General features: G+C 42.6%; 3 protein-coding genes across 3 annotated transcripts in view; 1 reads left to right on the forward strand and 2 right to left on the reverse strand.

Moving 5' to 3' along the window:
* The first annotated feature begins 15 nt into the window (after nucleotides 1–15).
* LOC114788852 (serine/threonine-protein kinase NIM1-like) lies at nucleotides 16–3926 on the forward strand. The gene is made up of 4 exons (XM_028977777.1): nucleotides 16–229; nucleotides 360–666; nucleotides 2235–2503; nucleotides 3105–3926. Exons 2-4 carry the CDS (start codon nucleotides 372–374, stop codon nucleotides 3867–3869), a joined length of 1329 nt encoding a protein of 442 aa, XP_028833610.1. The 5' UTR covers nucleotides 16–229; nucleotides 360–371; the 3' UTR covers nucleotides 3870–3926.
* A 2494-nt stretch (nucleotides 3927–6420) lies between these two features.
* ccl25a (chemokine (C-C motif) ligand 25a) lies at nucleotides 6421–9616 on the reverse strand. Its single transcript, XM_028977542.1, has 5 exons — nucleotides 9532–9616; nucleotides 9077–9148; nucleotides 8354–8471; nucleotides 8119–8206; nucleotides 6421–7147 (listed from the first exon to the last, which is right to left on the reverse strand). The coding sequence occupies exons 2-5, from the start codon at nucleotides 9138–9140 to the stop codon at nucleotides 7133–7135; spliced, it is 285 nt and encodes a 94-aa protein (XP_028833375.1). The 5' UTR covers nucleotides 9141–9148; nucleotides 9532–9616; the 3' UTR covers nucleotides 6421–7132.
* A 7933-nt stretch (nucleotides 9617–17549) lies between these two features.
* LOC114788180 (neurturin) overlaps nucleotides 17550–24808 on the reverse strand; it is a 58059-nt gene continuing 50800 nt past the window's right edge. Inside the window, exon 3 of the transcript XR_003749520.1 lies at nucleotides 17550–17751. The gene's annotated coding sequence lies outside the window, so the exon portion shown is untranslated. The remainder of the gene's footprint in view (nucleotides 17752–24808) is intronic.

Here is a 24808-nt window from a genome sequence, read left to right on the forward strand (position 1 = left end):
GAGAAGAAGAGGCTGTGTGTGGACACATCGCTCTGTGGAGAACAGTGGGCGAAGCTGCTGTGAACCTGGATAGGTGTGGTAAAGGAACCTACATCTTCACGGGGGAACCTCGGGCCTCTGAGCAGTTATTCCATCAGTGATCCTGAACACCACAGCTAAATCAAGGAAGGTCTTGGTAAAGGACAAGAACCCCCTGTAATAAAGGTAAAGACATTGTTAACATCCAGAGGTGAGTAACACTGGAGTGAAACCGTTCCATTTTTTTGTAAATTATCTGATATGGTTTACAGCAATCGAATATGTTTTTTTTTAATACCTTCTACATTTTTTTTTTTTTTTTTTGCTTTCCCCAACTCCAGAGCAGCGAACTGATGCCTTCTCTATCTAAAGACTTCACCTTCCCGGTGGCCTGCATGATTGATGTCAAGGTGAGAGATGGCGGGGGAGGAGAAGACGCGCTGGACAACCTGGACCCGGGGGCTCGGCCGCCGGCAGCAGGACAGGCGCAGACTCCGTTTGAGAAGGCCATACGCGACCTGTCCCACGAGAAGAAGGTGGTGGAGGACCTGACGTTTGGCCGCAGGGTCGCCTTTTATGAGCTGCGAGGGGAGATTGGCTGTGGAAACTTCTCACAGGTCAAACTGGGCATCCATGATGTGACTAAAGGTGAGACAGAAACAACAGAAGCTACTGGAACATTTAATGTTCATACATTTTTATAGATACTAGCAACAAGTGTCATGCAAGACCTATTACTTTTACTCTGGCAGTAGGAATTATGTGAAAAGTTCCTTTCATTTACCACCATTGAGGGGACTATTATTGTGCTCGTCCGCTAGTGAAAGGTCAACGCCGTCCTCTGAATTTACATAAATAGCTAAAACAATAAAGAACCATTTGATAGTTATCTTGAATAATTAATAATTGAATAATTATCTTGTTTTTTTCTGTGTAATTTTTTTTCCTGTCACCCAAAAGACAACTTTTAATATATACAGTACAGGCCAAAAGTTTGTTTTCATTATTTTCATGACCATTTACATTCTCACTGAAGGCATCAAAACTATGAATGAACACATGTGGAGTTATGTACTTAACAAATAGTGGAGACCTGACCTCCACAGTCACCGGACCCGAACCCAATCCAGATGGTTTGGGGTGAGCTGGACCGCAGAGTGAAGGCAAAGGGGCCAACAAGTGCTAAACACCTCTGGGAACTCCTTCAAGACTGTTGGACCATTTCAGGCGACGACCTCTTGAAGCTCATCGAGAGAATGACAAGAGAGTGCAAAGCAGTAATCAGAGCAAAGAAACTAGAATATAAAACATGTTTTCAGTTATTTCACCTTTTTTTGTTAAGTACATAACTCCACATGTGTTCATTCATAGTTTTGATGCCTTCAGTGAGAATCTACCAACGTAAATGGTCATGAAAATAAAGAAAACACATTGAATGAGAAGGCGTGTCAAAACTTTTGGCCTGTACTGTATATTTTTTATGATTTAAAAATGATTGACAGCTGAGACACACACTACTTCCTCATTCTTAATCATTTAACCCCCCTTCTGTCAATACGTGACATGCACTGACATAATTAAAGATTGTCTATTGGATGAAAAAAATGTAATTATGTATTGATTTATGAAAATCCAGAGGTCCGAGACTATCAAACAAGCCCCCCCCCCCCGCGCTTAGCGCACTGAAAGTCCAAGACCATTTCGCCACTGGCCGGTAATCACTTTAAATCCGCGTGTAAGTCACTGACACGCCGTGCGCTAAGCAGTGAGTCACAGTCTGCCAGCAGCAGACACGCCAGATCCCCCGGGCTCTTCTCCCGCCTGCCAGCTAAAGGGCAGGAGGAGCACGCTGCTGCTGGGCCGACCTCTTCTCCCTCGGGCCGGGCGACGTCTCCAGCCTCTCCACAGTCTCGGCCTGCGGTGCGTCTGCGGGGATTCAGAACTAGGTCAGTCTAGAGGGCAGGAGGCTCAGTAATCCGCAGAGAAGCTTTAGACCCCGGGCCGACCCCAGGAGGATGGTATTTTCACCTGTTCACTCACTCATTCAACACTTGATCAATGGCCAATCTCCTGCAAATACAGTAAAATGAAGTAATCAAGACACTTCACATATACAAATTGATTTATCTAGCATCATGTTTTAATTTTAAACTCTTTCCTTCTTGTCTTTTCCCCCTTTTTTCCCCGAAAAACAAAACTTTAATACAACCTTCAAGAAAGAGTTGCCATCAAAATACTGGACAAGGCCCGTCTGGACAAGCGCTCGCAGCGCTTGTTCGCCACTGAGATCTCTTGCATGGAAAAGTTGTCCCACCCAAACGTAGTGCGCCTGTTTGAGGTGGTGGAGACGTTCCAGCGCCTGTACCTGGTGATGGAGTACGCGGCCGGAGGAGAGCTCTACTCCCGCATCACCACCAGGGGGCGCCTGCCTGACCTGGAGAGTAAGCTGGTCTTCTCGCAGATCATGGCCGCAGTCAGACATATGGTGAGGATCGACTGGAGTGCAAAAGGTCTGGTACACATTGCCAGCAGAGATGGAGAATTTTATATATTTCCCCCCCTGTTTAAATATCACGTTAAAAGAAACTTAAAAGATGTTTGACTCAATTTACGGATCTAAATAGGCATTGGAGGTTCAATAGAATTTTGTGTTGAATGATTAAAACATAAACTCCTGAACTGGATGAATCCTCTGTTCTGACTGGCCTTAATGTGACCAGTAACATTTGCTATTTGCTATTTTGGAGTGTAATGTGGTTGCCGGTATGAAGGTGAACAGTCAAACTGGGCATTTTGCCTCTGTAAATGGATCTATTTCTAACTTTGTCTGTGGTGATGATTATTAAGTCTTTAATTGCATCATGATTATGAATGTGATCAGAATTTCACATTCAACTAAACAGTTAAAACCATAATGCAAATTAGAAAAGGAAAAAAAAATACACGTGAGACTGATTCAGAGGCTCCTTCAAATGCGGCCCACCTTTTCATCCAATTCACCCTTCACGGTCATGCGCTGTAATTACAATACAAGTCATAATTATGCATGATACATTTATTTTTTATCGCTTTTATCTGTTGGTCAGCATGAGAACAACATAGTGCACAGGGACCTGAAGGCAGAGAACGTTTTCTACACTACAAGCTGCTGCATCAAGGTGGGTGATTTTGGCTTCAGCACAGAGTGCCGCTCAAACCAGATCCTCACCACCTTCTGTGGGTCGCCGCCCTACACGGCGCCAGAGCTCTTCAAGGACAAAGGCTACATTGGACACTACGTGGACATCTGGGCCTTGGGCATTCTGCTGTACTTCATGGTGACGGCCTCGCTGCCCTTCAATGCCGCCAACCTGGGTCGCCTGAAGTGGTGCATTCTCCAGGGTTCGTATGCCATCCCGTCCTACGTGCCCGAGAGCTGCCGGTGGCTCATCAGGGGCATCCTGAAGGCCGTGCCCGCCGACCGCCTCTCGGTGGCTCAGATCATGGGCTGCATGTGGCTAAAGGGGGTGGAGTATGCCGAGGCGTACCCTCCCGCCAAGCCCACGCCACTGCATTTCGCTGACAGCGCCCAGTTGCTCAGTACGGATGACCTGGAGGTCAAGGCTGCTCTGGAGGAGCTGGGCATCGGTGAGGCCCAGATCGTGAACAACTGCGCGTCCGGCATGGACTCACGCAATCCAGTCACAGGCATCTATCGCATCCTGCTGCACCGCGCCCAAAGGAGGCGGACCATCGAGGCAGTGGGCTACCAGGCCTTCAAATGCACTAACTTCCTTCCCACCCGACGCTGGTCCCACCCGCTGGTCGCCTTGCGGAAGGAGACTCCGTCCACAGTGTGTTCAATACTCTAGCATGTGCCATGAGACGAATATGGGTGGTAGTAGCCTAGTGGGTAACACACCAGAAGACCCAGGTTCAAATCCCACTTAGTACCATTGTGTCCCTGAGCAAGACACTTAACCCTAAGTTGCTCCAGGGGGGGACTGTCCCTGTAACTACTGATTGTAAGTTGCTCTGGATAAGGGCATCTGATAAATGCCGTAAATGTAAATATGCAAAAACATATTTTTTGTCTTTTTTTTTTATGTAGCCAAAGAAAATCTGGTATTTTACCACTTTACCAGGTTAAAGATGCTTAAATGAAAACCAGTAGCTCATAATAACTAATGTTTGTATATAGAATGTATCACAAAGTAATGACATAATTGTATAATCAACTAATTTGTTTATGTTTTATGATGCTGTTTCATCATTATGATGTATATTACATATATTGTTAATGCGTAACCACTGTATATAATGCTATTTTACAAAATATTGTAATGTGTGTGTTCTGGAAAAACACAAATGTATTATTAATATTTTACTCAGTAAAAAAAAATAAAAAGAACCAACACCATCCACCAGGAGGCAGTCACAGTTTTAATTAACTAGCTGATAAAAAATTTCAGCCAGGCCTCTAATCATGGTGGTCACTGTAACTTCAGCTAACTTTCATGAACTTCCACTGGAATGTTCACACGATGCTGAGGGTGAATTTTCACACATTTCCCAGTAATCCATATCTTTGTATCATTTATCCTCATATCTTTATAACTGTGCCATGTCCACCACCAGTTCGTGTGAAACTTTCTATTAAGCTGGAATTGTTGAATTACTGGAACACCCCAACATACCTCCAAACATCCCCCTCAGCAGGAAATGAGCTTAATTCCCCACCAACCTTGCACACGTGGAGCTAAAAAAAAAAAAAAAGCTTCCCGCAAACATCGTGAGCCTGGTTTGCTCAGGTGCTTCTAGTATTTCTGCATATCTCCTGTGACAGAACGTTTGCGTTCTGCCTCAACCTGTAGGCCCGATAAAACAGAAGCTTCAACGTGACACATTGAGGACCTCCAGAGCTGAGTGACAAGGCTTTGTAGGTCATCCTGCTCTGGCAGTATCTCCGGTTCACAAGAGATCCAGATGAGAACAAGAGTGTGGAGATTTTTGATCCCCTGAAAGTAGGGCAAGTCCACGTCTGCTTGGAACAACATTTCAACATCACAGAGTGATGAATGTTAGAATTACAAAGTGTATGTGGAGCAGACTGGGATTTTGCTGATGACCTCCTAGGTTTTCTTTCTCCGTTCCAGAAACGAAGGGTGCATTGTTATTGCAAAGGCTTCCCTTCATTCCCCTGTTAAAACAATTTCTCTTATAATAAATTTAGCATGAAGAGAGACAGAGCATGAGAGATGGAGTGATTGGAGCGATTGTCCCAGCACGCCGAAGCATAGAGACGTGAATACAAACCGTGAATTGATTTCGGCCCTTTTTTTCTTCACAGAGGACTTGGAAGACGTCTCCAGACAGGATTCCTTTTCTTGCCATAACTCAGCTCCAGAACAAAACATGGCCCCACACCTTCCAGCCTCAAGACTCAAGGACTCGGCCCTGTTATCAACAATAGGGAGTAATGCAGGAAGAATGGCCATTCCGTGCCAATTTAGCGCCGAAACATTCCCCTTACGCAAGGCACCTAAAGACCTGACCCGATTTCAAGGAGACCCCGACGCCTTCTGTAATCGGTACTCTATTCTGAGATGTGCGGGGGACTCCTCATTCACCCTCACTCATGTTCTCATGGGTGCCGCTTATTTACGTTCAACTCATTTCCACGCGCTCGTATAAACTCGGTTCGGGGAAGTACTCGCGTGAGAGAAGTCGTGGGCACGTGCAGCCCTGCACGACTCCATGTGCAGGTTCGGGCCCTGAGCACAGGCCTGGGCGCCGTTTCAAAAGTGATGTATAGAGCTCTGATGTTATGGCTGCGGGGATGTTTAGGGCGCTGACAAGAAACACTTCATCTTGGCGGAAGCTGTGACTTTCTTCACAAGCTGCTGAGATCTCTATCAGCAACGCGAACGCGTCCCGGACATGCTGAGTTGTTTCAAGAGAAGTGAAGGTGTCCACGGAGGGACTTACCAATTACCTACTCCCATGAAATATGAGAATATAACACAGAAGAAGCAGGACTGAACGTGCACGCTGTCAAGCGTGTTTCTGTCAGTGTGCGTATGTGCGTGCACGTCTTATTTTGAAAGAGGATGTGCAGCGTCTTTTTTTGCGAGGATGGATGAAGGTATTGATGGACAGGGATTTATCTTGTGCGTAGGTTCTCGGGGTCTGTTGCACTTTTGTTTTCCGTTCATATGCGTCTACGGCTATGCACGACAAAATATTGTTTTTCACAGCAAGATGCAGGGCTGGACTGATTTCTGCTGAGCTGAGGATAGAGGATATGTAAAAAATTCGGTGTTTGTCATTCGGAATGAAAGATATAAATGACGACATGAAAAGCAGGGGGGTTGTATGAGAGTTTATTACACAATAAGCCTGTCATAAAATGCATACAAATGTAAAAAAAAAAAAAAATATGGCAAGATAATTGATTACATTAATCGATATACATTACAAAAGTGCATTGCAACAGTGAACCAGTCATGATAAGACCATGTCGCAAAAAGCAGACATAGAATAGCAGAATAACAAAACACCTTACCATGACATTTTGGTCTCTATTATACAATTCTGGACCTCTCCAAAATTTTAAAAATGCTTTCTAGATTTTGGAACTGACTTCAAATTCATAATCAAATGTATTGCAAACGCAGAAAAGAGATTTCTGATATTTTCTATGGTCGTTTTCCAGATGAAAGAATTTATTGAGGTTTTTGGTCCAAAAAGCAAATCCACCCTCCCCCCTTCCTTGTTCTGAGCTTATTAAGATAGCATAATTGCTGATGCCGTTATTAATGTTTAGCGCATTGCATCTGTGGATGACGTCCACCAGAGACGAGAGAGCAAAAGGACCCAATCACACGTATCTTACAAAATCCCAATAACAGGGGTCCCTCAGTCATCGTGGGTTCAGTGCTTGAATCTCACACCAGTGTGCTTCTCTACTAAACCAGTTGAACTGTTCAAAGCAGTATGCGGCGAGACTCCCGGCATCTCCGAGCATCGGAGAAAGCAGTGCGGGTGCCCGGAATTCACTCTGCCCAGAGGTCTGTGCTCAGAAATCAGATTAAAGCTTGGTGATTGAGGGGAGGAACGTGAGTCCGACAAAGGATCAGCCCCTGCGGCCCTGTGAAAAGCAGAAGGACGTCCGGTCAGTCTCTTTTTGCGAAATGTTGCCTGAGCAGACGAAAGCCAAGAAGCGGTGAATATGAAAAATTAGGGCTGTCAAACTGAACGTGTTAATCGCTGAGACCCGCTTCAAACGCCTTCAACGCAGCTGTGTTCCGCGTACTCCTGGTGTGGGCTCTGACCTTTGACACTGACTTTCCAGGTCGGACACAATGCCTACATAAACGGGAAGTGAAGGAGTTTTTGGGCCAGTTCCGATGGTGCACATTTCGTGTGCGAATTTATGTCTTCAAACAGGGGCAGTGGTGGCCTAGCGGTTAAGGAAACGGTCCTGTAATCAGAACGTTGCAGGTTCGATTCCCGATCCGCCAAGGTGCCACTGAGGTGCCACTGAGCAAAGCACCGTCCCCACACACTGCTCCCCGGGCGCTTGTCATGGCTGCCCACTGCTCACTCAGGGTGATGGGTTAAATGCAGAGGACAAATTTCACTGTGTGCATCGTGTGCTGTGCTGCTGTGTATCGCATGTGACAATCACTTCACTTTAAAAAAAAAAACTTTAAAAAGGTACGTGAGGAGCCATTTTATTTTCAGGTGCACAGTGAATTGAAATCAGGCACGAACTGATAAAAAATATTTAAAATATGCAGTGCCATTTGACTCGTGGTTAACAGTGTCTTGGGGCAGACCATTTTTGTCCTTGGGCAAAAATTGTATTTAAATTTTATTTTACACTATGAACTCACTGGTCATAGTTTTTAATGACACATTACTAAAAAGCATTAGTCTTACGAATTATTTGCAACAATATGTGTAATAGATTTTCTTGTTTTGTTTGAATGACAGCCCTAGTTTAAATAAAGCCCTTAGGTCATGTCTGAAGATTATTCACAAAGAACAAGGATGCTTGAAGCCTCTTGAAAACAAAGTATGAAATAATGTGCGAGAAGGAAAGAAACCGTCAATCACCATTTTTCGGTCCAGATTGTGAACAAGACTCTTCACCCAGGGCTGCTTAGGGTCAGCGCACATCACACGCCCATACTTGAGTGTAAACCTGCCAGGAGACACAAGCCGTATGAGCCCTAATGAGATTTCTGCTCCGGTTTTGCCAGTGAATTTCAGACAGACCGTTTGTACAGATATTGATATATATTATAATGAATGGCAACCACAAAATTGGTAGATCTGAGTGATTACTCACACCACAGCAGGGATATTGCAACCACCGTCCAGTTCTTGGAGCCTGTATTGTGTCACCCTTCTTTTGATTGCTGGCTTGACAGTTTTCACATACTTTAGACAGCAGTCTTCATAGGAACCTGAAATGTGGGAACACAAAAAGGATACAAACAACTTTGAACTGCGCTTACAGGTTTATCTGATGAGAGCACCAGGAATTAATGGGCCAGGACTTGTAAAATATTCCCAATCTTGATTTTGTATACAAAGGCAAGTTACCACAGAGCGACCCTAATGCACCGCCTACAGCCAAAAGTAAATTGTATCTGGGTAAATATTAGAACACCCTGATTTTCGCTGATAACATAGACTGTAGAGCAATTTGCTCTACAAATGAAACTGTTCCGAAATAACCAGGAAGCTGTGAAAAATTTATATGCATTTATTATAAATGAGTACTGTTTCCTGGATGTGTTCAAAGGTAACCAGGATTTCAGTTACATTTCATTTGAAATAACATTAAACAGATTGCCCAGTTAGAGCAATTGGGTCCTGTTATCCCAACCTAGAGTAGGGACCAGATCAGATGCGAATTATTCTGGAAATACATTTTACTCCAGATAAGGGATAAGACATAGGAATAATACTCCTCAGATAATAACCATCTCCGACCCATCCTGTTCTTATATGAATCATGTATAATGGAAGAAAATGAAAGCCAGCCTTTTGTCCACTTTGTCTTTACCTTGTGCCGTGGTCAGGTACAAGCAGGTCAGGAGGACCAGAAAAAGGAGGGCGTAGAACTTCATGGCTTCCTCTGGGACAGGGTGTAGAGTTGAGCCAAATAACACAACAACGCAATTATCAGCCAAGGGACAATAAAGATCCTTATCTAAGAAACTTCCCTCTTTTTCTCCTTGAACCTTGGACAACGGCTCTTTGTAAAACAGTGAGAGCCTGCATGTTTCGCCTACATAAATGGCAACTAAAATGCTGTAGATTTAAGGCATTTCATTAATGTAACATAAGAGCGTTTTATACAGAGAAGAGAAGAACACAATAGATGGCACAGATTCATAAATCATATAATAATCAGTTCCTCATAACACAATAGTACAATAATGTACTATTTCGGTAACATTCAGTATGGACTGAATGTGAAGCAAAATGAGTAAAGTAGATAATTGATAAAAACCATACCTGGTGTGTGCAGGGGTGTGTGTGCGATCAGGTTAACTGAGCGGCTCTGACGTTCGAGTGCTGCCCTTTATGTGGGACCCATGTGTGGTGTGAAACCTGAGATTGGCACACCTCCTTCTGATTGATATATAATGTTCTCCACTTTTCCACACCGCCGCTGAAGAAATGAAAATAAAAGAAGCAACTGTGTGTGTTCTTTCTTTCATTATGGCACATCATATCCTAGAACAATAAAGTGTCTGATAAGGACAAGATCAGTCACATCGGCATCCCAGCACCCTCCTTTGATGTAGGAAGTTTCCCTTTCTGGTTTTCAGCGGGGGTGAAAGGTCAACGAAGAACAGCCGCACTGTGGAAACAAGGGCTGTTACAGTGTGTGTGTCCGTACCGCACCGTCAGTGTCACTTTATGGCAATCCAGTAACAAAATATACCGTAACAACGCAGTGTCATAACATTATTCCAAGAAATAAAGTGACAAATGGCAGCTTTACTAATAGCTTCAGATCATATTTGTGTAGCACAGATTCTAATTATTTACCTGAGATCATACTTATCTTGAATTTACTTTTTTATTGGTAGTTGCAAACACTTAAGATAAGAGATAAGATCAACCTTTATTAGTCCCACAAGTGGAAAATTGCATTTGTTACGGCAGAAAGTGGATAGAAACAGAAGTAATAGCAGCAAAAACAGAGATAAATAGCAGCAAAAAATAAATAAGTATATTTCTACAAATGGGTAAAATGGGTAAAATGCAATGGGTACACCTGTACAGTTGGTAATTACCATGATGTATTTGAAATGTGTGTTTGTCTGTGTGTGTGTGTGTGTGTGTGTGTGTGTGTTCAACTGTGAGGTCTTTGTTATAGAGTCTGGCAGCGGTTGGAAGAAAACACCTTCTGAACCTCTCCTTCCCACATCGTGGGTGCAGTAGCCTTCCACTGAAGGAGCTGCTCAGTGCTGTCAGAGTTTCCTGCATGGGGTGGGAGATGTTGTCCAACAGGGATGACAGCTTAGCCACCATTCTCCTGTCACTCACCACCTCCACTGGGTCCAGAGGGCATCCTAGAACAGAGCTGTCCATCCGGATCAGCCTGTTCAGTGTCTTTCTGTCCCCAGCGAAGATGCTGCTGCCCCAGCAGACCACACCGTAAAAAACGACTGATGCCACTACAGAAGAAGAAAGTGAAGTGATTGTCACATGTGATACACAGCAGCACAGCACACAGTGCACACAGTGAAATTTGTCCTCTGCATTTAACCCATCACCCTGAGTGAGCAGTGGGCAGCCATGAAAGGCGCCCGGGGAGCAGTGTGTGGGGACGGTGCTTTGCTCATTGGCACCTCAGTGGCACCTTGGCGGATCGGGATTCAAACCGGCAACGTTCTGATTACGGGTCCGCTTCCTTAACCGCTAGGCCACCACTGACCATAGGCCAGCCTCCTCTGAGCATTTGTGTTATGAGTCCAATCCAGTTTATTGTTCAGATGAACCCCAAGGTACTTCCAGCTCTCCAGAGCCTCAATGTCCAGACCCTGGATGTTCAGTGGAACAAACAGTTGACATTTTGTAGCAGCCATACTTTATTCTGTTAATCATTCTTCGACAAGGATGAAAAGATTTTTTTTTCCTTTAATCCCATTAATCTGAAAATGTACTGCACTGAACCAAACCCTGACTTCAAAACTGAGGAACGAGCCAAACTGTGATGTTTGCGCACCACTGTGCACCCTAGTAATGACACTTTTCATACTTTTCTTACAGTTTTCTTTATTTAAAGACTTAAGACTTAATGTTAAGTGAACATTCTTCATCTTCACTGCCTGGCAGTTGTTGTGCAACAGAAGGGGTGAAATATAAGAGAAGAGAATTTGCTGCTCAGTGCTGTTCAGACTTGACATAATGAGACTCCCTCCCTGGTCAGGCACATGTCACTGTGATGTGACTGAAGCTGCGCACCGCTCTCTCAGGAAATACACGGGGAAATGAATTACAAATCGGAAAATGTCAATTAAAAAAAATATTTTCAGAGCCTGTGCTCTGGCATCTATTTATCCAGAGCGCCTTTCAATTAGTAGTTACAGGGACAGTCCCCCTGGTGACACTCAGGGTCAAGTGGGACCCACGGGCTTGATCAGGGACACAATGGTAATAAGACGGGTTGCATCTCTGTTGATTATGTTTCTGCGTTTAAAATCTGTATTTCAATAATTACTGCAAGAGCATTTAAAAAGCAATGCTCACGGTGTCAGAAGGGACTTTATTTTTGGATTAGAACTGAATTAATTACACAGAAGAATCACCCTGAAAATCTTCTTTTGGACTGAATAAACATCAAGATACTAAATGTTTTAGATGCAAAGACATCTTCTTCTTTTTTTTTTTTTACCCTAAAGCAATTTCAGTGTAACAACCCATATATCTACAGGCAGGGTGTGAACTTATATCACTTTAAAATGTCAAATCCTCAGTGCATCTGCCTCTGAGTGAGAACTACTGCCCTTTCCTTTCCTTTCTTTACCAAGCTCATATCATGCCACATCATGTCCTGACAGCTGTGACGCTGTCAGCGTTCGAGAACTTTCTCTTTGCACGGCTTTAAATCAAGCCCCCTCAAGCCCCTTGGCTTCCTCCTCCATTGAAAAAGTTTTTTTTTTTTTTTCCTCTTGCTTGTTTTCCGAGACACAAAATGACAGCTGGTGGTAATGTAGTATCTCTGAACTAAGACACCTGATAGTTGAGCCCTTGGTGGATCTTGACGCTTTGCTGTTTGCCCGTTCAACAAAGCATTACCAGAAAGCATCAATCTCCAGCAGAGTCATTCATCGTTATTTTTGGTTTGTGTTGCACACAAACACGGGCTTTTGTGATGAAAAGTCCCTGAAGATCTCTGAACTAAGTACCCGGAGGCTATCATGTGTGGTGCAAGGAGGCTGCCAAGTATTTAGCATGTCTAACATTTTTAAAGCCTCTGATTGCTGAAAAAAAGAAGGATTGTATATATATATATATACATATATATATATATATATATATATACACACACACACACACAGATATATTTTATTTTCAGCATTTAATAAAAATGAATGAACAGAGAGAAATCTAAATTAAATCAATATTTCGGCTGCAACTCTTCCCTGAACTTCCCTGGGACCCACGGGCATCTGGCAGGTCTGAGCTCATGGCACTGCTTGACATCTTCTGATTTCAAAGGGAAATGAGTTTTCTCGGCTGACCGCTGCATCTACGATCGTCAACATTGTGTCTTCTTGCTGGGTTCTTGCAATGGGATCCCCACTGAGGTTTAAGCCTGTCACACTGCTGTTTCAGTTTCAGTAAATGACTGTGTTTATGTAAAAATTGATAACCATTTGCAGATTTTATTGTTTTTTGCATATTTCTCATATCATTTGTAAAATGCACTACAAGTCAAAATGTTGGAAGCTCCTAATCTGTGGCAGTCATGGAGAGTTGTTATGAGATGTTCATTAACATGAGTGAATGATAAGAAAGTATAAAACTTCAGGACTGTTGTCCAACATAAGGTGGTGGAGAGGAGACAAGTGCTGCCATCACAGCAAAAGCTCCCTGATTTGAAAAAACGTAAATCTTATTTTTTTTGCCCTGGTTGCTACTTATTTTTGTTTATTACATGACATTATGTGGGGTAATATCTCTATTGCAAAAAATGCAGAACCATAAATGAGTAGGTGCAGCCAAACATAAACATATAGATAGACAGACCAGAAATAAAAGGATCACAACCACGCGCAAACAGCAGGTTTTACTTTTACCACCTTCAACATCTGGGTGGCATCTAGCTTGATTGAAAAGTTATATATACACACACACAGAGTACAGGTCAAAGGTTTGTACACACCTTCTCATTCAATGTGTTTTCTTTATTTTCATGACCATTACCATTTCATGACTGAAGGCATCAAAACTATGAATGAACACGCGTGGAGTTATGTACTTAACCTTAGACCTGACCTCCACAGTCACCGGACCTGAACGCAGTCGAGATGGTTTGGGGTAGGGCTGCAACAACGAATCGATAGAATCGATAAAAATCGATTACTAAAAGAGTTGGCAACGAATTTCCTAATCGATTCGTTATGTCGCGCGACGCAGAGAAGTTTGATTATTAAAAAAAAAAACTTTATTTGAGCGCGGCGCGGAGTGAACACACTCGGTGTCTCTCGCGCACAGATGCTAGCAGAGTTTGGCGCCTCATAGACAGCATGTAGCCAAAAAAACAAAAAAACAAGCAGAGGTAGAGGACAGATACATGGCGGAGGCAGAGAAATCTGCGAAAATATGCAAAAGCGACATGGCACGGCACGGGAGCACCACGGCAATGATCCAGCACCTGAAACGCAAACATGTTGGAGTGTTTGAGGAGGAAGAAGGGAGTTCAGCAGCAGGGAAAGTCACTACAGAACCCTACTTTTGTTCTGTTTTGAAGTGAGGAACGTAATGTCCCTGGTGCTGGTGTTTAACTCGCCGCGGAGGAGAACTAGACGGGGACTTGCAGCGCCACCTACAGGTGTGGAGGGGGGATGAAACAGCGTTCGGACTGTTCTCTGCGTCACCGCGTGGTGGTAGTAGCCTAGTGGGTAACACACTCGCCTATTGTGTCCCTGAGCAAGACACTTAACCCTAAATTGCTCCAGGGGGACTGTCCCTGTAACTACTGATTGTCGCTCTGGATAAGGGCGTCTGATAAATGCTGTAAATGTAAATGTTTACCCGTCATCCAGCTTGACAAGCATGACAAGTTAGCGTTAGCGCGTTAATAACAGTAGTAAAGCAGGGGTGCTATAGTTACTTTGCATTAAAAGACAAAAGACATGTTTTTATTCACTAGCCTTTTTTGGACCATTCATTTTCAATCTGTTGTCATGTATAGCTACACTGCAAAAAAGCTTTTCTTACCTAGCAATTTTCCAGTCCAAATATCTAAAAAATCTTAAATCAAGATTACTAGACAAGAAAATGGCATGAGAAAATTAAGTGATGCTTAAAACTTCTGTTTGAGATTATATCTCATTAACATTAGTTTTCTTACCCCATTGGCAGATAATTTTGCTTGTTTTAAACAAACAGTCACTTAATTTTGAGATGTTTTTATCAGAAAACACATAATTTCTTATGCTATTTCATGTGTCTAGTAAATGTATCTTGATTTAAGATTTTTTAGAGATTTGGACTGAAATCAGGACAAAACTACTAAGTTAGAAAAGCATTTTTTGCAGTGTGTGTGTGTGTGTTAGTGTGAGAGTTTGTGAGTGTGTGCATCTGCAGTGTAGTGTAGAGAACAAGTTCTGACATTCAAACAAATCCTGTTAAATTTTCTGATTTGTATTGTTCTTTATTTTTTTTATAAATTATTGATCGTTCTGGCAGCTCAGGTGGCACTTTATTAAAAAAAAAAACAAGTCTATATTTGGCAGATGTAAAGCATACATGTGTATGTTTTTTGTGTTAGTCAAATTTTATTTTATTTTATTATTATTATAACAGCTCAAGGAGCTGCACTTTCTAAAGATTTTGGTTCTGTTTTTGAATAAGGGGTTGGAAATGAATGCTTTTCTTGTTTGTTTTTTTTCGATTCTAAGATTAATCTAAAAATAATCGATAGTTGCAGCCCTAGTTTGGGGTGAGCTGGACCGCAGAGTGAAGGCAAAGGGGCCAACAAGTGCTAAACACCTCTGGGAACTCCTTCAAAACTGTTGGAAAACCATTTCAGGTGACGATCTCTTGAAGCTCATAGAGAGAATGCCAAGAGTGTGCAAAGCAGTAATCAGAGCAAAGAAACTAGAATATAAAACATGTTTTCAGTTATTTCACCTCTTTTTGTTAAGTACATAACTCCACATGTGTTCATTCATAGTTTTGATGCCTTCAGTGAGAATCTACCAACGTAAATGGTATATATATATATTTTTTACTTTCATCTTGCTAATGATACCAGGGCACATCACCTCAGAGAACGCCATCGTGCTGCTTTGTCTAAGCGAAGCAAGGACCCCAGAATTTGGCACTAATTTAGTTCCATTCCTGGTACTGCTCTTATCTTACAAAAATGGTGTAAAGCCAGGAAAACTTGGAGGTGGTATAATAGACATGTATTGTCTTCAGCACTGCATATGATGCTCTTGGTTGAATTCATTTTATGAGCATCTAGGAACAGAAATACTGATGGCATTTCGTCATTGTCTCAGATAGAAGGAAAACACTGAATTTTTTTTCCAGAGACGTTCTCGTTAATCTTTGCTTCAGAACCATCTTTTTCAGCCCATCAGCATTAAAGCCCAATATCATGACTTCAGTTTTAAAGTCCACCAGATTAAATCGTCACCTTCAAGCGTCAGTGCTTTTTACGGAGATTTCAACTGAGCATGGCTGAGAAGAAATAAAACACATGTTGGTCTTTGACATAAACACAATTCTGATGTTTTCCCGTAACTAAAATGACAAATCTTTATATGAATTGGCAGGGAGACTTTTGCTACTCTGCAAAGAACATTGTGCAAATTTGTTCTAGGACGAAGAAAAAACTTGGCATGTTAAATATGATCATGAAGAAGAGGGAAACACAAAACCAAAGGAAGAAGAACAAAAAAAAGAAGGAACAGAAGAACAGAAAGAAAGAAGGAAGTAAAGAAGTAATGAAGAATATTTAAATAATGTACTTTTTTTACATACAGTCACATGCTACTGTGACCATGCAACTAGTTTCTCGTCATTGAATTTCACCACAGATACTGTTATGTAATCGTAATTATGTTATGTCATTTTAATGTGCATTGTCTAAATTTGTGATTTTCATTGATCCCACCCTATTCTTTGAGGGCACAAATTGTATTGTAGTATACTTACTGAGTGTGCTTATTGGCAAAGCCAGATGACTTGCACCGTGGGTGTTCAGTAGGATTAAGCAGAAAAAAAGAAATAAGTGCATTAGGAAAATTTTTTATGATTTGAAACATGACACGAGTACCCCAGAAGACATTATTATGTAATATATTGCATAAAACGGACAACCACACCTTAAATACTGGGGTATTATGTGAGCTATTATGTGTTCTGTCTCATATGTGTGTGTGAAATGTGAAAAAGCTTCAGATGACAGAGCAATTTATGACTCCTGGACTTGCTTTAGAATGTAATTGTAAAATAATGTGTATCTGTGGTAACTGAGCTTTTGCTTTTTTTATTTAGCTAATAGTCAATATTGTCAACCAATTATGCAAATAGAATTTTCTTTCTCTGTGAAATCTGAAAGACTGTCCTATCACGTTCAGCCAATGTTCATGTTTTTTTATTGTCTTATTTTGTTGTTATTTACAATTGTAAGCTGTGTTTTGCACTTCATGGTAGGGGTTTGCAACTGAATCCCTTGACACCCTCATTTGGGCCCAGCACTCCCCCCCCCCCGGCTAAATGAGAGTTTGACAGAGAGGTACCACCCTGTTGGCACTTTTCCACTACAAATGAGCTCTTCTCTTTGATGCTAAGCAGCCTAGAATTAGATCAGTGATGCACCCGCTAATGGGGTAATGTTTAGGGACCTGTTATCCTCTTGATCACCTGTGATGGATGTGTTAAAAGCCTGCACAGAACCAAACATGTGGCTACCTGGATTTTGCTGTAGGGCTGTGTCATAGCCAATGCATGCATTGTGAAATACAAGCACTAGTCTACCCCACCACCCCAACTCTATTTTTTCTTCTTCTTCTTTTTCTTATGTCTTCACAAAACTCCAACTGAAAGGGAATACTGCTTTCATAACACTTTTTACATAGCTTTACAATCTCTTAAGCACTACCCCTGCAAAAGATCTCAGCAACTCTTAATGCACATCAAGTACAGAAGAGGACCTTCAAAACCTGATGTGTCATATTCAGGTGACTCAAGAGCTGGTCAGTTGTGGGGCTACAGGTCCAAGCCCTGATGGAGACTACTACAGAGCGTGGGCTTGTGTTGGTGGTTTTCCAAATGTCCTAATGCTGCCAGTGTACTTATTTCCTCTTTATGTTTGTTATGTATGTATGTATGTATGTGTGTGTGTGTGTGTGTTTACATGTGTGTCTACATCTTGATGCCATCCTGCTGGCTCAGTTGAGATAGGGTCTTCTTGATGCGGAGAGCAGTGAGACGGGCGGAGGTGCTGGTGTACCAACACTCCCTCATGAACACGCGCAGAGCCTGTTAAACCCACAGCGAAAAGAAATAATTTAATTCCTTCACACATGCACACACAGGCCAGTTACTGACATGTTTATCAGATTTGCAGTGGTCCTCACGCCCTGGTGAGATTCAAGATTCGTCTTTTTTTTTTTTTACCTCACGTGTAGTTGTACACATATCATATTTGAGACATGCATTTCTGAAACCCACTGCATTACCATGACATAAATTTGGAATAAAGCACATTTGTATACTAACTGATGCTTGTCTTCTATTGAATAGCTTTTGCACTATAACAATTCTCACATACATCCGGTATAAAGGGAGAAATAGTGGTAAATATGACTTCGTCCACAATACAGTATTTTGATGACTCAATTACACAATTTATCTGTAAGGTGAAAATTACAACAATTAATTACATATTTTTGAATTCTGAGTCTATGTGATGGCTTATTTATAGATGCTAAAAGGAAGTTCACTTCTGAAGATGTCCTGCACTTGCTTGGTGGCAATTTGAGTGACACAGAGGGCCTTGTACAAACAGATGATGAAGTGACTCCCAATGCAGAACATGATGATGAAAGTCTGTTATTGCTCGAAGTATCAAATACGATACAAAAAGCATACTTGTGTTGTGTTATGCCCAAAGCATCACATACGTACAATAAAAAAAAAAATAAATAAATAAAAAAAAAAAAAAAAAAATATATATATATATATATATATATACACACACACACACACACACACACACACACACTCACACACACACACACACACACACACACACACTTGCAAATTATTGTTATTATTTTAGCCCTAGTCTGTCCATGGTCCTGCAGTGGATAGAAATGGCAGCATGTATAAAGAGTGTTTTGGCCACATGATTTCTTTGATTTTTGGTTGTTCCAATTTCTTTTGCATTATTTCAAACCATACATATTAAAATACTTCAGCTTGATTATTTTAAGTAACAAATGGTTTTATTAACCTGATCAAATGTAACTGGTCATTGAATCCAAATTAAACACATTATTCTTCCATGATAAATTAATTCTCTTTTTAACTGTCATGTGTTTTTTCAACAGGCACAGTGTAGAAATGCATTTTAAGATATGTCTCATGTATAAATCTAGAACCCTTTTTCCTTATCCCACTGTGCAATTTATTCCATTATTTGCATGTTTGGTTAGATGCAGAACAGTATTTTGTTGCACTTTTGGTCAATGACAAAGTTATGAAATATAATCTAGTAGCAAATTATAGGCATAGATACACACAGATCATTATCCACAGGGAATATTTACAAATGAAGTGAAAGCTCTAACAATGTCTTTTGAATTACTCGTGAATATTCAGCTTGAAACAGGGAAACAACATCAATAACCCAGAGGAGCGCAGATCTACACAAAACCGCCCTGTTCTTATGTGCCACACCCTTTGAAGCTAGTCTGACAACAAGTGTTTGAAAGGAGAAGAAGTCCAGATCTTTTATTTAAAATGTTTCCTTAAATGCTTCCAATGTCTCTAGCTTCAATATAGGTAATTACAAGTCACGTGTAACTGTCTACCAGAAGCGCTAAAAGAGAATACAGCAATGATAGTAAAATGTGTTCACTACTAAATCATGCACTTTAATAAATACTGTCATGGTCGTGACTTAGGGGTAGTCTTAATCCGTGTGTGGGTCCGGAGTTTTCTGGTGTCAGTGTTGTCTGCCCTTATCTGAAATTGTATATTGTATATAACCTGTTGTTGAGTGTATTTAAGTCGCCCCCTTGTGTCTAGTCCTTGCCAGGTCAGTGTATGTTTGATTGTATGTATGAAGACGTGCCTGCTTGTTGTCCGATAAAATGCTGTAAATGTCCTGTACATAGTAATTCTGTTCAAAGTAAAATTCCCCTGTCTACGTGAAGTCGTGCGAATGAGTCCTGCTTCCTGTCCTCTCCATGCTGATTGCTGCACTGACAAATACAATCATTACGTATACTCATAAAATTATCTTAACAATTTTGCCCTCTTTTGTCGTCTAATTCAATTATTTTTATGCTTGAGAGTGACTGCACAAGAAACTCTTACTATTGTCATTGCTGAAAATTGTTGATGCATTATGATGTGTGTAAGCCTATGTTTCTGATTTAACCTGAACGCGGGCCCCTTTTTGAATGGATATACCCCAAATTAAACAGAGAATATCTCAACTGTCTGGTCCATTTGGCTGGTCCAATATCTCAACTGTCTGGTCCATTTGGTGGCAGTGGTGGCCTAGCGGTTAAGGAAGCGGCCCCGTAATCAGAAGGTTGCCGGTTCGAATCCTGATCCGCCATGGTACCACTGAGGTGCCACTGAGCAAAGCACCGTCCCCACACACTGCTCCCCGGGCGCCGGTCATGGCTGCCCACTGCTCACTCAGGGTGATGGGTTAAATGCAGAGGACAAATTTCACTGTATGCACCGTGTGCTGTGCTGCTGTGTATCACATGTGACAATCACTTCACTTTACATTAGTATAGCTTTTATTCTAAATCATAACACTCCTGAAATTAGGAATCAGTATATATGTAAACAGGGTCTGAGAAAATGAACATGGAACACTGGTTGGTGAAATGAAAAAGAAAAAAAAGTGCACTTTTACAGTGATTTTGCCATCTGAGAGAGGCTGTAGAAGCTAATCAAGTAACCCATAGTACTAAATCTTAATAATAAACCTACATAAAAACATATTATTATAAAAGTGAACATGGAGCAATAGTAGAGAAATTTCCCAACGGAGACTCCAACCTATCCATTTGGGCACATTGGTGACGTTTGGACACCATATATGCCATTTGAAATTTCTCAGGAAGCACACTATAAAAATGTTTTTTTACTTACGTGTGACTATAGTTATTCATTCCAACTAATTACATATCTTTTGGGACTGTTTTGAAAATATCACATCATATGTATATTCCATATTTATATATATGTAAGTGTGTGTCTGTGTGTGTTTGTGTGTGTGTATTTATATATGTTCCGCATTCAAAAGAACAACATGCAAAATAAATAGTCTGAACAAAAAAAATATTTATTGATTTGAAATTAGAAAAATAACAATACTAAATCGAAACAAATTACAGTGTATAAAAATAAGCTATATGCAATTCCAAAAATTTTAATTAGTTTTACTTAGAAGTGAGGTACAATGTATGGGGGTTTATAACCATACTGAAGAATCCTAACCTGAATGTGTGCATGTGAAATTAGGGGGAATTCCCCAGAACAAAAGAAAATCAAAAAGGAAAAGGGTTCCAACTTTACTTTACTTCACTTTATTTAGCAGACGCTTTTATCCAAAGCGACTTACAAGCGACTTCCAACTGGGGAAGATCCACCAGCCAGCCCCCATTGGCTTCATTGATATACACACTAAATGTTGCACTGAATGGGGCCGTCTATTAGAGTGAATGTGTCAATAGAGCATCTTGGGACAGGGTAGAGCACCTTCTAAATGAATAAACATCTATCAGGGCCAAGGCGGAATACAGAAATAAAGGACGATAAACCTGCAATTTTGAGAAGTGATTTTTATTGTCTTCGTTTGTTTCTAATCTCAGACATATATTTACAACCAAACGCGAATAAATTGATAGATCTAGCATAATCATTAATGGCCTCACTTTTAGTTTCAAGTCCATCACAAAAGCATCAAAACTCTCCGTTTGCATTTGCACCCATGACCAAAACACATTTCGTTCGTACGTCTCGTTCTTCTTTGTTAAACAGTGTTCATCAAATTTTTCCACAACCTTGCCGTACTTTTCTCCGTCATTCACGCTGGCGAAAACGAACATGTTCACTGCCTGAGGTGTTCAATATTGTCGTTTTCGCCAGCGTGAATGGCCTTGCAGATACAGTCCACATTCACTAGTCCAAGTTAAAGGGTCATCTGGCTTCATACTTTTATTATAACATGTAACAATAACTTTATTGTGAGCTTAACTTTACGGTGATAAAGAAGAAACAGAAGAAATTAGAAAAAGAAGCAGAAGAAATTAGAAAAAAGAAGAAGCAGAAGAAATTAGAAAAAAGAAGAAGCAGAAGAAATTAGAAAAAAGAAGCAGAAGAAATTAGAAAAAAGAAAAGAAGAAGCAGAAGGAATTAGAAAAAAAGAAGAAGCAGAAGGAATTAGAAAAAAGAAGCAGAAGAAATTTGAAAAAAGAAGAAGCAGAAGAAATACATGCTCTTCTAATTTCTTCTGCTTCTTTATCACCGTCAATTTCACAGTTATACACACTACTGTCATCTAGTGGTTGAGATATCACACAACATGTTCACTTATCACTACACTGTCATTATCTAATAAATGCCGTAAAATGTAGAACACGACAAAAGAGTTTCGCTGTAATTTTCTGGTTTGGCTTCCCAGCCTACTGACAAGTATGACTCCATGTCTGCATTAAAATATCATCATGAATATTAGGGGAGAATTAGGACAATGCATCTATAAATAGTGATTTATAGTTGTCATTGTCCACTGTCAAGCAGTTTTTTTCCCATCATACCCTCCACTATGACTGTGAGCTCCTGAGTGGGTATGGGAATTCCAAAATAGACATAGTAGGCACAGTTTCCCTACCACTTCAGTATCAGAGTGTAACTTTACCGTCTTTTACTTTTCACGTCTCGCGCCACGGGACTAACCTAATGGGTCTGGACTTGTTCAGCAGTCTGGGCTTTTCACTGAAGGATGTGGATGGTGCCACCATTCTTACGGTGGGCTCACCCTGGCAGCAACGCTGGCCCTCTCTGTTCACTGGCCTGGGCTGCCTCACCGCATTTAACCACCAGCCCTTGCTCAAACCAGACGTGCGACCGGTCATTCAGCCATTGCGCCGCCTTCCTCTGGCTCTTCGTGATGAAGTCACTGCGGAACTCAACAACCTGCTCGAGCTGGGCATAATTGAGCAGATTGATGCTTCACCCTGGGTCTCCAACCTGGTGCTGGCACGGAAGAAGTCCGGGACTCTCCGGCCGTGCGTGGATCTAAGGTCGGTCAACACAGCTGTTGTCCCTGACAAGTACCCGCTGCCTACTGTGGAGGAGCTGGCCGCTAAATTCCATGGTTCTACTGTCTTCTCCAAACTAGACCTTCGACAGGGTTATCTCCAAGTTCCACTGCATCCCGAGAGCCGCAACCTGACCGCTTTTGTCACACACATGGGCGTCTTCCGCTATACTAGGATGCCTTTCGGTCTCCCTAGCTGCTTCCAGAAAATCATGTCCACCATCTTTGCTGCAGTTTCAGGGGTAGTGATTTATCTGGATGACATTGTGGTGCATGGTCCAACCCTCGCATCACATGATGAGCACCTGGACCGCGTCTTCAAGATCCTGGCAGGTCACAATCTTACGCTGAATGGGTACAAATGTGTCTTCACTGTGCCAGCGGTCGATTTTGTGGGCTTTCGCCTGTCTGGAGAGGGCATCACACCCTTAAATTCTAATGTGGAGGCTGTTCTACGTCTCCTTGAGCCCTCCAGCCAAGCCCAGCTCGCATCCTTTCTTGGAATGACTGCATAATACTTGCGTTTTCTTCCCCAATATTCTCTCACTACAGCCCCTTTGCGTGCGCTTCTGAAAACCGGAGCCCCATGGGCCTGGTCCTCAGCCTGCTCCTCAGCCATCCGTCAGCTAAAGGCCCAGCTTACCTCACCACCGGTGCTTGCTCACTTTGACCTGTCATGCCCTACTTTTCTGACCTGTGATGCGTCTGGTGTAGCGCTAGGTGCCGTCCTTTCTCAGTGCCAACATGGTTCTGAGCGCCCCATTGCTTTTGCCTCCCGGTCTCTGACTCCGGCCGAGCAGAAGTATTCAGTTAGGGAGCGGGAGGCACTGGCCTGTGTCTGGGCGTGTGAGCGGTGGCATATATACTTGTATGGCCGACATTTCACCCTCCGCACGGACCATCAGGCCCTAACGACCCTACTCTCATCTTCAGGCACGGGGCACAGACCGCTCCGGCTCCACCGCTGGTCGGAGAGGCTCCTCCAATATAATTTCACTCCGCTGTTTACCCCCGGCTGGGATAATGTTGTGGCAGACCTCCTTTCCAGAGCCACTCCAGACACTCCCCCAGGCCCAGCCACGGATACACTGGAGCCAGAGCTTATCCACATGCTTCATGGGCCACTCCGGGAGGTTGTGTCTCTACAGGACCTCCAACTGGCTTCAGCGCAAGACTCAGTGCTATCGCAGCTTTGCACTTGCATTCGAGAGGGGTGGCCACGCACAGTGCCCAAGGATCTGGTGCCATTTCATCGGGTTAAAGATGAGCTGTCCTGTTGGAATGAGGTCTGTGTGGCGCGGGGACTCAGGGCCGTCATCCCTGGCAGCCTACAACCTCGCATCCTGGACATGGCTCATGAGGGACACCTAGGCATCGTAAAAGTCAAGCAGCGCTGCCGTGACAGGGTGTGGTGGCCTGGGATCGACAGGGATATTGAATTTGCGGTGAAGGACTGCTCAGCCTGTCTCGTCAGTGGAAAGACGGGCCCTCCCACACCTCCGCCACTGCAACCTGTGCAGTGGCCGGCCGGGCCATGGCAGCACGTTCAACTGGATATCTGTGGGCCATTTCAGGGGGTCCCATATCATCAGCATTTTCTAGTGGTTGTCTATGACCTGTACTCAAAATGGCCCGAGATCTCCTCCACAGGCTCGGTCACGTCTCAGGCGGCCATGGAGTTCCTCGACTGTCTGTTCTCAAGGTGGGGCCTTCCCAACACCATTACAACAGACAATGGGCCTCAGTTCACCTCCATGGATTTTCAGACATTCCTCGGGGACAGGGGGATTCGACACACACGCACCGCTTTCTACCACCCAGAGGCTAACGGTGGCGTGGAAAGATTTAACCAGACCTTGAAGAACGGTGTTCGGGTTCACCTGGCCGATGGCTTGGCCTTTTCTTCAGCCCTGCAGCGCACCCTGCTTCATTACAGATCATCTCGCCATTCCACCACTGGCGTCTCCCCAGCTCTCCTCATGCTGGGTAGGGAGCTGCAGCTTCCATTAGACCGGCTGCGGCCAC

Source organism: Denticeps clupeoides, chromosome 4 (genome assembly GCF_900700375.1).
Source record: "Denticeps clupeoides chromosome 4, fDenClu1.1, whole genome shotgun sequence".
In the NCBI taxonomy this organism is placed as follows: Eukaryota; Metazoa; Chordata; class Actinopteri; order Clupeiformes; family Denticipitidae; genus Denticeps; species Denticeps clupeoides.

Excerpts from the sequence above, each read along its gene's own strand:
- LOC114788852 (XM_028977777.1), top strand. The coding sequence starts at position 372 with ATGCCTTCTCTATCTAAAGACTTCACCTTCCCGGTGGCCTGCATGATT. Across the intron at positions 667-2,234 it reads CATCCATGATGTGACTAAAG|AAAGAGTTGCCATCAAAATA; the intron begins GTGAGACAGAAA and ends ACAACCTTCAAG. Across the intron at positions 2,504-3,104 it reads TGGCCGCAGTCAGACATATG|CATGAGAACAACATAGTGCA; the intron begins GTGAGGATCGAC and ends TCTGTTGGTCAG.
- ccl25a (XM_028977542.1), bottom strand. The coding sequence starts at position 9,140 with ATGAAGTTCTACGCCCTCCTTTTTCTGGTCCTCCTGACCTGCTTGTAC. Across the intron at positions 8,472-9,076 it reads GTACCTGACCACGGCACAAG|GTTCCTATGAAGACTGCTGT; the intron begins GTAAAGACAAAG and ends CCCACATTTCAG. Across the intron at positions 8,207-8,353 it reads TGCAATATCCCTGCTGTGGT|GTTTACACTCAAGTATGGGC; the intron begins GTGAGTAATCAC and ends GTCTCCTGGCAG.